This window comes from Tinamus guttatus, unplaced genomic scaffold, assembly GCF_059628265.1.
Source record: "Tinamus guttatus ecotype Peru unplaced genomic scaffold, ASM5962826v1 Tinamus_guttatus_pri_ptg000226l, whole genome shotgun sequence".
Taxonomy (NCBI): Eukaryota; Metazoa; Chordata; class Aves; order Tinamiformes; family Tinamidae; genus Tinamus; species Tinamus guttatus.
In genome coordinates, this window is record NW_028288760.1 from 2,497,982 (window position 1) to 2,512,945 (window position 14,964).

The window sequence follows — 14,964 nt, forward strand, 5'->3', positions numbered from 1 at the left end:
GGTGCCTCCTTGGTAGAAAAATCATAGCTTTAGTTTCCAAGTCTCTTAATCTAAAAACTTTCACTAGCACTCAATTCTCATTTTTTTTCTGAGGTCATAAGTTGATTTTAAGTGCTACTGTTGCCATAGCAACGTGCATGAGGTCACAAGTTAGGATTATGACTTCAGCATAAGACAATTTGTAAAGGCTGAGCTTTTTGCTCAGCTGCTTGCAAAGAAAGTGAAGGAAGGCATAAGATGGAAAGGGTGAAACAGTGTTTTTAGGAATTGTTCTTTGTAGGGAGCATTTTAAGCTATTCCAGACTGAAATTGTTCCTCCTGAGCACTTATACAACAGCACAGGCAGATTTAAGTCTCCTTTTCAATCAGCTCTCATCCCCTGTTTGTAGGGCATAACTGGCCAAGAACACCTAGTGTTGCTCCTTCCTGGTTATCCACATAGTTATTTTCAAAATAAAGAAGAATGTCTTAAAGTTTTTTGGCTGAATCCTCAAGTTGGATTGTTTCATAGTGTAAATGTCTATTAAATTTTCTACCTATGTATCCAGAGATTTTTTTGAGAGCCTGCGAATAATGCCTTCCACCTTGTAAACAAATGAGCTGAACTCAAGATGCTTTTAGTCTTAAATACTTTTATAAATAACCGCTTTTCCTAAAAGGGATTTGGCCATATGCCATGGTTGCAATCTAGTCTTTTGGATGTTCCCTTGTCACCCCAACTGGCTGCTGGAGGGGTTTGGAGCTGGCATGAGCCCATCTGACTCGTGTAAAGCTACCTGCACCTCCAGATGAGCTGGCCTGTGCTGCTTTGGAGGTTGGCTCCTTGCACTTGGCAGGAGACTGCTGGAATTTTTCAGTTTGCCATTGCAAGCTTCTCTTTCTGTTGTTGAGGAGGGGCAAACAGGTCTGCACAAGCCTCTAAATCACCTGGAAAGCAACTGAGAGCTAAACTATTGTGCAAAAAGCCCTTTTCAGTCAACTTTTCAACTGTCTAAATGCAAAGCAACTTTGCTTTGTGTCAGATGAAGGTCCATGTCTGGCTGCTTCTGGCTTGCTTCCTGAGTCAGGCAGTGGGAGTGCATGGAATACAGGTGATGTCTGTGTGTTTTGACTGCTCTGCCCTGCTTTTCTTTCCTTGTTTGCAGTGCTTTCACTATTTTAGTTATTCCCCTGGCTTCCTATCACTGCACATGCTTGAAAAGACATAATTTCAACACCTGAGCAGCAGTGTTCAGGTGTTGGTGGATTTTCCATTTGGAGATGGAGAAGACAAAGGTCTCACTGCACAGCAATGGGCTGCTGGTGTGATCACAAATGCCACAACATGTGGGACGGGAGGACTTGCAAGATCCTGGCATTAACTGGGGGACTGAAATGGGGCACCACCTCTTGCTGCTCAGGCTGGTGGTGCCTTGCAAGTGTCCCTATGCCTGGGAGCAAGGGATTGGGCAGAAATATCATGAAATAGATACAACAGAAATATAGCAGAAATAGATATAACAGAAATCATGGATGGAATTGCTGCTTTGTTTCATTATCATAATTAAAAAGGGCTCCTGGGAAGCTTTTGCAACCAGAATTTGCTGGTTTTAGCTGTCCTAGTTGTATATAAGTATGCATGGGATGCTCTGCTTTTCCAGATGAGAAATCATCTCCCTCTGTCAGTGTTTGAGCTGTGGGATGGCTGCTCTGCCCCACACCAGTTGCAGGTGTGAACTTGTGAGAAATGGAGTATTTGGAACAGGAAGTGCTAGAGATGGAGAACCCTTCCAATGCTGGGTTGCATCTGCTGGGTGCTCTGCAGTGATGCCCAGGTGTTACTTATGCTGAAAGAACTTGCCTCCAGGCTTCTCCTAGATAAGGAGCATCACTTAATTTGTCTCGCCAGCCTCTAGTCATCTGGTTACTCATGAAAGCTGCATCAGGGAAGGGGCTTTGATCTGGGTGGTTTTCCTGGGAGTGTGCCTGGTGCCCAGCACATGGTTCCAGCAGATGCAAGCGCCTGGAGTATCTTGTTCTCCTCAGCCCACAACTCAAGGGAGGGCAGCCAATACATCCTTTGCCTGTTTTTCTGCATGGAAGAATCTCAGCAGTCTCGTGTGGCTCATCCGAGGTGCTCCAGCTTCCTGGGAGGCTGCTAGCAGGGGAAGGCGTTTCAGCAAGCTTGCAAGTAAAGGGGGAGGTTATATTTGCCATAGCTCTTCTCCACTGAGCCATTAGCCTCTTTATTAGGCTGCAACCTGAGCTGATTGGGAACACCTCTTCCCCCTTGCTCCCTTATGGAGATATGGTGGGATTCAGGCTCCTGTGCTTGTGGATTTTGACCTATTATTGATATCAAAAATCTATCCAAGAAACTCATTCTGGTTTTGGCATGGTGCAGGGAAGGGAGCCCCCGGGTCAAGTTTGGAGTCAGCAGGTGAGATTACTGCTCCTTGACAACTAGTGTGACTCCAGATGCTAAACTCAAGAGGCTTCTCACCTGTTGCATGCCAGCAATAAGTGACCCCTGATGCTTAATGCACTGAAAATGCTGATACTAGTAAATCTTCAAAGTTTTTTAGGAAAATATAGGAAGGGTTAGGGCTGCACTTGGCTGTTGCTTCCTGCCAAGCACAGTGATGTGATCTGGGATTTGTCAAGGGGTTTGCAGTGGTGCATGCCTGGGTCCTGCTGGCCCAGGGCCTGGAGAGAGGGCACTGCTGGAGGGAAGGAGATGGGGAAGTTGAGATGGGTTGTTGCAGGTGCCTTGGTGCTGTGCTGATATTGCTGCAATAGGATATGCTATACAGAACCAGAGCTGGTGAAACTGGCTGGAGTTGATGCTTGCTACCAGCTTGTGCCATATTAGCTGTCACCAGCATGATGATGAGCAGCGTTGGATGCCTTAGAAGGGTTACAGGAGCAGAGGAGCAGTGGGGTTAGACCCAGTGCAAACTGCACAGCCTGAAGGCAGCAGTTCTGAGAGCTGATGTCCTCCTTGGCCACCAGCCAGGGACACATTTTGCCACTACTGAGCCAACCTGGCAGGGGATAACACCTTGCCATGCTTCCCTACCTGCAAAAGCATCCCTTTTTCCAAGGCAAAGGGATGCAGCAAAAGGAGGCTGCCCGAAGCATCTTTGAGCCCCATCCCTGCAACCACGAAGAAAAGGGGGCAAAAACCCCCAGCCTGGGGGCTACTGACGTGGGACCGAGCGGGGACCGGGCGGCAGCGGCCGGGCCGCCCGGTGCGGCCGTTCAAACTTGCCGGGGGGGGCCGGGCCGGGGCCGGGCGGCGCCGGGCGGGCCGGGCCGCGTAGGGGGCCGCGCCGCCCGGTCCTGATTTGCTGCGCGGCTCCGAGATTGACAAACTCTCGCCTTGGCTTTAAGAGAAAAAAGGAGCGAGGGGGCGAGAGAGAGAGGGAGCGAGCGAGGAAGAAAGTTTTTTGCTCCCGCAGCGAGCAGGGGAAGGGCCGAGCGCGGCGGAGCCCCCCGGCAGCCCCATGACTTTATAAAGCGGCTGCTCCCGGGGGGGGAGGCGGGGGGGTCTGAGCGGCTTTTCGTTGCTTTTTTCTTTTTCCCCTCCCTTTTCTCAGATTTTTTTTTTTTAATTTTTATTTTTTTTCTCGGTGCTTGCCGAGTTGTCCCGAGCTGGTGCCCCTTTTCCCTTGGAGCATGGATACGCACACGCGGTGGAAAAGGCGAAGCTGGATACGGAGCTGGCCGCTGCCCTGCGCGCTGCTCCTGCTGGGCGCCGCGGCCCTGCGCGCTGCAGGTAACGCGGCCGCGGAGCGGGGGGCGCGGGGGGACCCGGCCCGGGCGCTGCCCGCCCCGCACCCTCCGGGAAGGAAGGAAGGAGGGGAAGAAAAAGCTGGAGCTGCCCAAGTCTCTGGATGCCATTTGTCAGGGGGCCCGTAAAAGGGGAAAAACTTAAAACAAGACTTTTTTCCCCTTAAACGGATCTGCCTGTTGCTTGTTTTTCTGGAGCGGGAGGCAGTATGTGCATCTAGAGCTCGTGGTGGTTCTTATATGTGTGTATGTGTGTGTATGTGTGTGCGTTTAACTGGAAAACTCTTCTTGCCGAGTCGTTCCTCCTCCTCGAGGAAACTTTTGTCGGGAAGGAATCTGCTCTCCGCTTCAAAGCGCCTGAGCTCGGAGCACAAAAGCTGTGCAGGCTCCAGACCCCCAGGCTCCCTGTGCTTCTCTAACCCATTTTTTTAAGACTTTCCCCCTCAAATTACTACTGCTGAGAGTGGCAAGAAGTGCTGTGGAATAATAGATGTGAAAGTTAGATATGCAAGACAGGAACAACAAAAAAGGAAAAACTCCCTGAAATGTCATTATAAAAATCGTGCAGAAGAGGGACTAAGCACTTCAGCCGGATGCTTTAGCTGCCCGGCTAGGCAGCTCTTTAGGGAACTCTGTTTCTCAAATATCTGTGCTCCCTGCGGTGGATTGTGAAATACCAGAGCAGGACAGCTGGATACTTATGAATCTGCTGCAGAAGTTGTGCTTTCAGGGTCTTTTCTGAGATGGTAGGAGGCACTTGGAGGCATCGGTCCTCTGAGATGTTTCTGAATAGTGTTACAAGAGAATAAATGGTGTGTTGCCAGAGCTGATATGGAAAATTGCAATGCTAAAGTGGATTGAGTTTTGCAGGATACTTGCTGAACTAAGCTGAAAGTGCCCAAAATAGCTGCTCTGCCTGAGATTCAGTTTTCATGCTCAAGTTTGTGCAAGTTTTGGATGTTTTTGTGTCCTGGGAAGTTCTGCCTCCTGGGTTGCTTGTGTGTTTCTGGGATAAATGCATGTGGGATTTGTTATGTAGCTGTGTGGATGTTGCTTATTGTCACTTGTAGACTCTCAAAATGATTTTAAGGAACAAGATAAAAGGCAGTAGTATGAGGAATGCTTTCATCAAGAGTTTTCTTGCAAGTTCTGAGCAGAATGGAAAATGAGTTCTCCAGTGAATAAAATGCTCCTAGTTTTTTCCTGGCAACAATGTACTAATGGCAATTAGTTATTGAGACTGTATTCTATTGCAAAAGTATTGGATTATTCTTTAGAGTGGCTTTCACTACTAATACAGTATTGCAGCAATATTAACTTAATTTCCCTTTTTATGCAGCCAGTAGCATCAGGTAACTGTTACTTTGTGGTAACTGCAGATTGTATTAGTGATCTACAGGGTTTCCAAGAATAGAGATGTTCATTTTACAACCTCTGTGGTTACTCCAATAATATTTAGGTGGTTTCGGAGCATCCCTGAGCACGCTGCCTCTCAGGGCATATCCTCCAAGCAGCTTCAACGTAAGACCAGGTCTTTCTAAACTTATGGGCAACTTTTGCTGATTTCTGGATCCGTGGCTGTGGAAGCGGCAGTCTGTCCAGCTGGACGTGGGATGTGGTGGGAGCTGGGGAACATCTCCAGGGCCAGCTCTGAGCAGTGACTCCTGCAGCAAAAGGTTTGAGTTACCCTAATGAGCCTCCTGATAGGCCACCAAATAATTTAGCTGAGGGAGGAGTCGGATTTGGACAGCTGATGGCATTGACTGATACCCTCTCTGGCTCTTTTTAATCCTTCCAAGCTCTTAGTCTTCTATTAGCTGTTTCAGTTTCTTTTTATCCGGTATTTGTGAGGTGAAACCCTGAATCCTCTTCAGAAATACATCAGTTATGTCCCTCAAAAAAGGGGAAGGAAACATATCCACAAGGGTTTCCAGAATGTCAGAGAAGTCCTATCAGGAGAGACATGAACTGAAATGCTGCTGCACACTGTCCTGCTAACCTGGACTCTTCCTGCTTTTAACAGATATCTTATTAAAATCTAACTCACCAACTTGAGAGCATCTTCTTTAACAAGTCCCTATAAAACTGAATTGGGTTTCTGGGTAAAAAATTTTGGAAGTAGTAGTTTCCTTTAGTGGCAAAGAAAAGTGTAATAACAATACATGGCATGTCCTTTAAAAGAAATAAAAATACTGGAAGTCATGAAGTATCTTGTTGCCATCTGTTGCTTCTCTCCTTGGCTGTTCCCCAGTCATTTAAAATGAGCTTAAAAAAAAATCTTAGCATTCAGCCAGTTAGAACAGTTTTGTTTAATATTTTGCCAGTTGAAAATGTTGATATTGTTTTACAAGAAGAAATATGACTTTATAAGTTTGGAATTGGTGATGGATCTGATCTCTAGAGTGAGACCTGGATGCTGTCAGTGTGTTGCCTGCTTGGAAGAGGGCTCCAACTTAAATGCAGCTGTTATACATGCCTCATCCAGAGGATGGACTCGAGGCTTTCAGCTTAAGCAATGTATTATTCTTCCCTGTAAACTAGGGGTATGATGACACATCTTCTGAAGCCGTTCCCTCCCAGAGGCAGCTCTTTGAAGGCTGCTCGCTGCTCTCTTCCCTGCTGTCGTGCGGGATTGCTGGATGCAGGAGTTGCTGTTCCTGGACCCTGAGCTTGGCTCAGCTCTTGGGCAATGTGCACAGGGATTTTTCTCCAGTCCAGGACATTTGCTGCACTGCCTAGTTTTGGGGACTGGAGAAACACCACTCCATCCAAGGTCTTCAGGCCAAGCCTGTTGAATAACCACTGATTTCTGTGTAAAACAGCAGAACAGTGTGGACCTTCTGTCTGCTGGCATTGAATTCTGGCTACAGAGATCTTTTTTCTTTTCCTAGTTTGAAATTACCTCTTGGTGGGCATTACTATTTTAGATAGACTATTTTAGAATATTGGGTCTTTCCAGATAACTTCTCTTTAAAATCAAGGGTAACACTCTAAACAAACTCTATTGGCCTCAATGCAAACTCTTGCAGGCATGAAGGCTGCCCTAGAACAAATAGGAAAGGGCTGTAAAGGGGATGTGTGCCCTTGGTTTAAGTGGCTGTTGCCCCTGCCTTTGCATTTTGTAGTTTAAGGAGATGGACTTTCCTTTAGTTTTGTTCTTTTTAAATGTGGAGTGGATCTTTTCAGTCATTCCTTCATGATTCCTTGTGGTTCTGTAGTGTTGCCAGGGATGCGCTAGCATCTGCTGGTGGGTGAAGCCTTTGGGTGACTCCGGTTCCTATCTGAGCTCTCCTTCCCTTGTGCTGTGGGCTGGGATCCGGATATGGAGCAGGCCTGGGAAGGGGATGTGGGCATGGGAAAACCAGGCCTTGTGCAGAGCCCAGCTTACGGCTGGGGTGGTTAATCCCCTCTTTATCTGATCTCTTGGGATGAAATCCTCAGCTGCTATCCCAGGACCCAGACCCCTAATGGCCTGATGTCACTTGGCAGCATGCACCAAGTGACAGCAGTGTCCTGTGCCAATGTGCAGCATGTGCCTCCTGGTTTCCTTTAGCAGCTCAGTCCTGGTCCCTGCTGTTCCCCTCCGCTTGGGTGCAGAATACCTGCCTCAAAGCTTCCCCATCTGTCCTGAAGCCTGGCCTCAGTCTGCAGTTTGAGAATGTGCTTTCTCACAACTGCTTTGAGTTAGTGCTTAAAAGGAGACACAGCGTGGCAGCAGATGTGGAGACAGACAGTGCTGCTGTGGCAGATGTCACTAATGCAGAGGCATTTGTGCGAAGTACCCCTTATAGAGGTACTCTAGGTATTCTGGGTTTTGTGCCTCAACTTCAGAAATGAATATGTAGGAGAACAAGGAAATTGCTTTTCAGAGTTTCTTCTACAAAAGGAGAGCAAATTTGCTATCTAATTCTTTGACAATTACATTTTTCTACCTCTTATGCCCTGATTCTTCCACCTGTTTCATGCCCCGTTCCTCTCCCCAGGCTTCCTTGTTTTGATCCATTTGAATGCTGAATATGTTTCTTGGAGCAGTCGTTGAATGTTAGAAAATGGAATATGTGTATTCATAGGGCCTGATCCAGGTTTCTTTCATGTTGATGGAAAGTTGCCCACTGGCTTCAGTAGAAATTGGTTCTGGTTATAAAAGATAAGGAACAAGCAGGTGTCTATAAAAGCGCTGAGTCTGTTTTTAAGACTTCTAGTTCTGTCTACAACAGCAAATGCATATTTAACCAAGATTCCTTGTTCTAGGTAATTCCTGGGCTCTTGGCTGCAACTCTGCCTTGTCTGCTGGTGAATGTCAGTAGTGTAGAACAGACTGAAGTGCTTTAAGGACACCATGCTCCTACTTTCCTGTTGGAATTGAAGATCTTTCCTTTTGTGAAAAGTCGTGATATTGTGCTCCCTGGGGGATAGGGGCCATAGGATTTGGGTTATGACTGTTAGCAAAGTGCTCGGCACGATGCTGAGGATGCAGTGCAGGATGCTGCGTGGTCCCAGCCAGCTCGCTATGGAGGGGTGATGGACCCTGGGGTAGGTGAATGAATCACCAGTGAGTCATGGTTTTGCTATTTATGTTTGCTTGTTTGTGGATCCATCTGGAGAACATATGGATGAGAGGGGAGAGCTGAGCCCTGGGCTGCAGGTAGAGAGGGGCAGTGCTGGGACTCCTTGATGGTGCTCAGGTCCTGTGCATGTTGCAGCAGGTGATGCTTGGGCTCAAACACCTTCCCAACAGCTGAATTAGGAGCCTCTGGATTTATTGGCCTGCTGGTTGTTACTTGCATTGGAGAGATAAGGGCCTGTCTGCATATCAAGCAATTGGGGGTATAGCCCCCAAGGTCTGGGATCATCTGGCAAGAACAACTGCATTTGGAGTTTGCACTTTGCCTTGGTGTGAATTAATTTTGAAGCAAAACAATTCCAGAGATGGGGGAAATCCCTGTTGTATTATAAGTATGAATTTGGCACTTTCCTGAATTATACTTGCCCATTCATGTATGCTCTAGCTTAGTTATTTGGTAGGAATCTTCTCAATGCAACTATCTTTCTATAAAAAGAATTGTTTTACAGAGACAAAGAACATCACTTGGGTTTTGCTGAAAACATGACTAACTTCTGAATGCCTAGCCTTTGGTAAATGACAGTTGCTACTTTAAAGAGAAGAATTCTTTAATCTCTCCACTCATTTCCCTGCTTGATATGTGCATGTCTCTGCTAATTTTTAGCTGCTTTGTAGTGTTGGAGTGCAACCCTGTGTCCTGGATTTATCGCAAGCCTTGTTTGATCTTAGTAGTAGTACCTGGTACTGAAGAATGCAAATTGGGCTTTATTGATTACACTTGTCCTATCTGTGTAAGTGCGCAGGGCCTCTTCCTAAGCTCCTAAAACCCCAGTTGGGCCTTTGTGAATTTGAGATTAAAAATGAGGATGCTGCTTGGAGATCTTGGATGAGGTTATAAGGTGGATTTCTTCCCTGCCACATGCTTGACAGCTGTTCCAGTAGTCCAAGGCTGTTAGGGACTGTGACTTGTGGCATGTGCCATGCCTGCAGTTTGACAAGATTTTTTAAAATCTTTATATCTGAAATGGTGTTTCCTGGAAAATGGATATTTGTGGAGTCTTCACATGTCCTGTTTATGCCCTGTATCAGTGGCATGCTGGCTGTTGGACAGCTATAGGCAGATGGATCCTGATTCCAGGATGAAGTAGACTTGAGAGAATGATTAGAGTGGTGTCAGTTTTGGTAAAAGTCCACAAGCAGAAATTCTTTCTGGGTGTAGGGTGTGCAGGACCAGTCTGAAATACCTGTATTTTGCTGAGCTGAAACCTTCTGCCCTTGCAGGACTGTCCATAGGTCCAGGAGCTTCTTCCAGATGCAGGTTGCATTGCTCAGAGCCCTGCTGTCTCCCTATGGCTGAGCATCAGCAAAGCCCATGGGAATGCACTTAGCTAGTGACTTTGCTGGTGGGCCATGGCATGCATCTCTGCAAGGCAAAAAGGGGCAATTGTCAGGCTTAATTTCCTCAAATACCTGTTCTTGCCATCAGCTTATGGTAGGTGCAGTGCTAGCCCTCTTGTCTGCCCCCCTGGCTTGCTCCAGAGAGGCTCTTGGGCTGTGTTCTCCAGTTGCAGCCTTGCTTTGCTGCCTATCAAAGCTTTTATTCTTGCTAACTAGAGTGGAGCGCATGCGATATATGCTGACTATGCAAGCTGGCAGCTTTTTCCCTTAAAAAAAGAAAGAAAAAGAACACCCTGTAAATAGAAACCTTTGTGTGAAATGGGAAAAAAAATGAAGTGACCAAAACCAAAAAAGGCAAAAGAAAGGCATGAAAGAATGGAAAAATTTTGTTAAAATAGTGTTATATGGAAAAAACGCTTAGATTGGCAGCTAGGGTGCATTTAGCCACTGGGTTACTGTCTAAATTTCAGAGCCCTTGAAATGAAGCCGAGCAGCGAGTGAAGCATCCAAGTGATGCCGTGGTTTCTCTGGATGTGTCTGGAACATCTTCAGAACTAAAATAAATGAAGGAGCGACACAAAAGGCATTTTTGAGGTTGGTTGTTCAGAGTCTGGGCGGCTTATTCTCCAGAAGCCAAAAAGCTTCTCTTAGCATCATCTGGAAGCTTTCACAATGTTGAAAGACTTTTTTTTAAGAAAAAGAGGAGTATGGTATGAACATATTTACCATGCTGGAGTTTTCTTTTTAGATTGTGTAATGAGCTGGAAAGAAAAAAAGGATAGTTTGGGGATTGGATGCTGGAAGGAGCTGCCACCCCGGCCTGCCCTTGGCCTTGCTGCTCTCATGCTGTCCTGAACCTGTGCTTGCCCTCGAGGTATGGCTGCAACATGTGTAGTACTGCATGCTGATTGCTGACAAGGTGTATTTGTTTTGAAGCAGTGAAGTATTTTAAAAGCCTCTTCTCAACCCTGTGCCTCAGGCTGTTAGTGGTTGTGTTTGAAGCGATTTCTCCTTTAAAAATGCTTCTCTTCCATGGGATGGTGTGTTCCTTCCTAACCCTGCTGGTGCCTTAAATGTTGCAAACCCAGAAGGTTGTTTGGATTTTGTGTGTGGCTTTGGACAAGCTTGTGTTGCAGTTTAGGTCATGGAGTATAACACAGACCACTGCTGTTATATAAAGTTGTCTCAAGTCAAGTGAGATGGTCTCAGCATGACTTTCATCTGCCTTCAGACTTGATGACATCCAGCTATTTTACCAGTATACAGAAGTGCATTTTATATTTGAATGCTCTGCCTTGCACAGGCTTTTGGGGGCTAAAGTGCATTCATCCCTAAGGATCTGGAATGACTGAGATGCCTGATGCTGTGTTGCTGGCAGTATTCAGCCCTGCTGCAGCAAGTTCTCTGGTGGAAGAGGTTTGAAGGCCAAACCTTAGTCCTGCTGTGCTCAGTGTTAACTTTCTCCTGGTCTGAACAGTCTGTTTTACCTAAAGGAGCCGGATCCCCTGTTTTCCCATGGCCGATGGGTGCATTCGTGTGGCTCCTCCGTTGTCCCCAGAGGATGCTGCCGCTTGCTGGAGGTTTGAACTATCTGCCAAGTTAAATGCATCTAACCCTTGCTGTTGGCTTGGGATGACCCTGAATGCCATCCCTGCCTGGATCAAGCTGTGCATCTGCAGTCAGGGAGATGTTAATTCTTTCAGAGTAAATAAAGTGGTTTTTTTTTTTTTTTTTTTTTCCTGGCTCAGCTTTTAAGAAAACTGTTTGAAGCTTTCTTCTTTCCTCACTTTTCTGTACTTCGCTGCTAGAATTTGCAAAGGATGAGGAAGAGGCTACAGCTCTGCTGGAAATGCTGCAAGAAGTTAATGAGGGAACTTTGGGGAAGAGGTCCCTAGGGGTCTGTTGGAGTCTCTGCTTGAAGGGACTGTTTAGTGGCTAAATTTAGTTTCATTCACATGTCAGCTTGGGTTTCTATTTTGTTTTATGTGGACATACAGAAAGAGCTGGGCTTTAGCTGAAGTGCACATGTATTATCATGGAGAGCCTGGTTTCTTTTCCTTTTCTGTTCCTCCCATTTGCCCTCAACCCCTTTGTTGTTTCCAAGACAATATTTGAGTGAGAATGCACTGCAGCTGGATTCCTGGAGGTCATGCTGCCAGTTTCCCTGGATCAATGGAGGGGAGTCTTTACACAGTGAATTTGGCAGTATTGCACCCCTTGGATATGAAGTGGGAAGCAACAAATTTGGGTGGTTTTGCTAGGGCTCATCCTAGATGTACCCTGTGCTGGAATATCAAGATAGAGCCTGAGCGCTGTCGTCTGTTCCAGGTTAAAGATCTGGGTTGAGGACTGTGTTTCACCAGCAGAATAATGAATGCATTGTTTGTCTGCCCTTATTTTGAGCTTGCACTGTTAAAAGTGAATAGAAAGGTCAAGGAGATGAGTCACTGTGAATACAAGTGTCATTCTTTGGAGGAGAAATGGAAAAAAATAAAAAAGCTTCCAAGCCAGGTGCTTCAGCTGGTGCCAGACAGCTCAGTGTCACTGTGCTTTAAGGGAATTAGGAGGGTAAATGTGAGCTGGGGCCTGCTGAAGTGTTCTAGCACCTAGAAGTTAACAAGGGTCAGGAGCTGGGATTTGCTGCTGGTTGTTGCCAGGGATTGAGCTGGACTGTGCATTGCTGACCCAGGTAGCGTGCTGCGGTCCTGGCTCTTTGCTGTGATATTGCTATTGCTTTGCACAGCAAACTAGCTGAAAGGGTTAGTAAGCTCTTGACTTCCTTACAAGCTCTGTGATATGCAGGAAAAAAGGCTTTCTCTAAGTTGATGCAGAAGCACCTAATACTCACCAGACTGCTTTCCTGCAACGCTGGGATGCTATGTGCTCTGCTCTGGGGTAAGCAAGGCTACTAGTGCTGGGAAGATGCTATACTGGGAAAGTAGTGTTGCCTGTTGAAATGCTGGCAAGAAAACTCTCCTACCTTAAGCAGTAAGTCCCAGCATCACCCCAGGACATGCCCTGAGTGCAAGACTTTGCTGGAGTGATGGGCAGGGGGTGATGTGCCCATGGGCAGGGTGCCTGCAGGGACACAGGACTCCTTTGCCTGGCCCAGCTTCCACCAATGCCAGTTATAAACTAAGCTTTCTTAATTTCCTGCCCAAAAGCTTCATTCAAGCCCTAGGCAGTTGGTTAACCACATTGGCAGAGCTCTGGAAATGGGAATCTGGCTCATGGGCAGCATGTGTTGAAGGGGGAGCTGTGGATGGGCTGCTGCCAAGTGGGATAGGTTGGCTAGAACTTCTTTCATTGATACTGCTGGGGCAATTTCAGTAAAGGTGGCCCTGAGGCCAGAAAATAGAAGCCAGTCCAGAAGTCATTAATGCTCTTAATTGGCTGGAGTTTCTTTAAGCTGTGGCCAACTTTGGTACCTGTGGGTTTCCTTTTAAAGTGGCTGAAATGCCCTTGTTTGGGAGCAACTGGTTGGTTGGAGGAAACACGTGTAGCGTCCTGCTCAGTGCACCTGAGTTGGTGGGATGCTATGAGAGATCCCCGCCTGTTATCCAGCATTGCGCTGGGGTGGAATATGAATTCTATGAGATAAATATAATTGTGTGCCCTTCTAGTTTCTAGCTGATGGATTTTTTTTCTGTTGCAAAATATTATTCTGATGTAAACCAGATTTTTTTCACCCCAGAGTTTTAGAATCTTGATTGATTTATCCTATCAAAATCTTACTTGAATAGAAAACTTTTTTTTTTCTTGCCCACTTAATGCAGCATCACTTTCAAAAAGGGGAAAAAAGTGATTGATGGGCAAGTTTTGGGTTTGCAGTGTTTGGGCAAGCAGCAGGGTGGGTTTGCAGATGCTGTTGGCATCTCCCTGAAATTATTCCTGGAGCATGGGCTGCTTGGTGTCTGCCTTAGAGAGCCCTTGGTTCCTGGAGGGATGAAGATGGATGGCCTGGAGCAGCGGCTTTGCCGATGTTTTTCCGAATGAGGCCTATGTTACTTTGCTCTTGTTTCCTTTGGGTTTTCTGCTTTTTGTAAAAAAAGATTGGTGAGAATCCCCCTGTTGTCTGCGGCCCAAAAAGCGCTGTGAAGGGTGGGAGGAGGAAGCACCTTTGATCCATGTCACGGGTGCTTTGGCACCCAAGGGCCAGCGCTCGGATAGGAAACTGTTAGGAATGTCCCTGCACGAGGGCTTGCAGGGATAGGGAGAGGCGAACCATCACGTCGGGTGAGTTTGGGGAGAAAGCCTCTCTGCTTGGTGAATGCTTAAATTAAAACAAGCTGTCTGCAGCTGCTGGCTGCTTTCCCTCCGACCTCGGAGTTGGGATGGGGAGGAGCTGTCGGACCCCGGCGCTCCGAGCTGCCTCGGGAGTTTGTTAAGCTTCAGTTCCCATTCCCTGCAAAACAGAAGAGCCAAGAGGGCCATGTCTGCTCTGCAAACATCCATTTTCCCAGTGCTCTGTAATTAAAGAGCTATATTGGGAAGCAGCAAAGTCCTTATGTGCCGCAGGCTGTTGTCTTACAGGACTACATATAGGAAGAACAGACTTCAGCCCTCTGAGGGCTTTTGGGAACTTGAGCCTTGACCTGTCAGCTTTGGGGATTTAGGCAGTGAAATAGGCTTTGCACAGTGGGGACTAAATCACAAAGCTACTCTGTATCTCTTTACCACTGCTTTTCTTTCTTGTTCAAAGACACTTAAATTCCATTTAACTTTGATGCTCTGCAATCTTCTGCTCATGCTAGAAGTTAAAGGCCTTGCTAATGTGGGTGTTGGCCAGAGTATTTTCATGAACACCTTAGTAATGAGACACGTTTTGCATTTCCAAAATGCAAAGAACTTGTAAGAACTCCATGTACCTGCCATTCTGGCCGCGAGTTGGGGTCAACTTCATCATTTTTGAGTAGTGAAATGTGCAGGGTATTCCATAGGAAGTCTTGCAGTTAATGGTGGGACTGAAAGTCTGTGTGGGAGATGAGGGGAGAGAATATCCTCATCCTTGTAAAATGTTCCAGCCTCGTGAGGTGGGTCTGTTCTGTGACTTACTGAAGTCTCTTCATGCTGTTTTAAAGGGGTATTTCTCACCCTTAGAGTTCTGCTTGAACAATATGAAACAGGAATTGCTTCAGCCTCCTTTGGGACAAAACACTTGGTTGTACATTGCTAATTTGGGATGCGAAGGGCCAGAAAATCTGGCCTGTGCTGATGACTTCTCAGGAAAA

At 46.6% G+C, this 14,964-nt stretch overlaps 1 protein-coding gene across 2 annotated transcripts in view; it reads left to right on the forward strand.

Annotated features, from left to right (window-relative positions):
* The first annotated feature begins 3,433 nt into the window (after nt 1-3,433).
* Nucleotides 3,434-14,964, forward strand: part of COL5A1 (collagen type V alpha 1 chain) — a 131,678-nt gene continuing 120,147 nt past the window's right edge. For both annotated transcript variants that reach the window (XM_088525323.1, XM_088525324.1), the window contains exon 1: nt 3,434-3,757. In XM_088525323.1, coding sequence (XP_088381449.1) covers nt 3,658-3,757 — 100 coding nt within the window. In that variant the 5' untranslated portion in view covers nt 3,434-3,657. The remainder of the gene's footprint in view (nt 3,758-14,964) is intronic.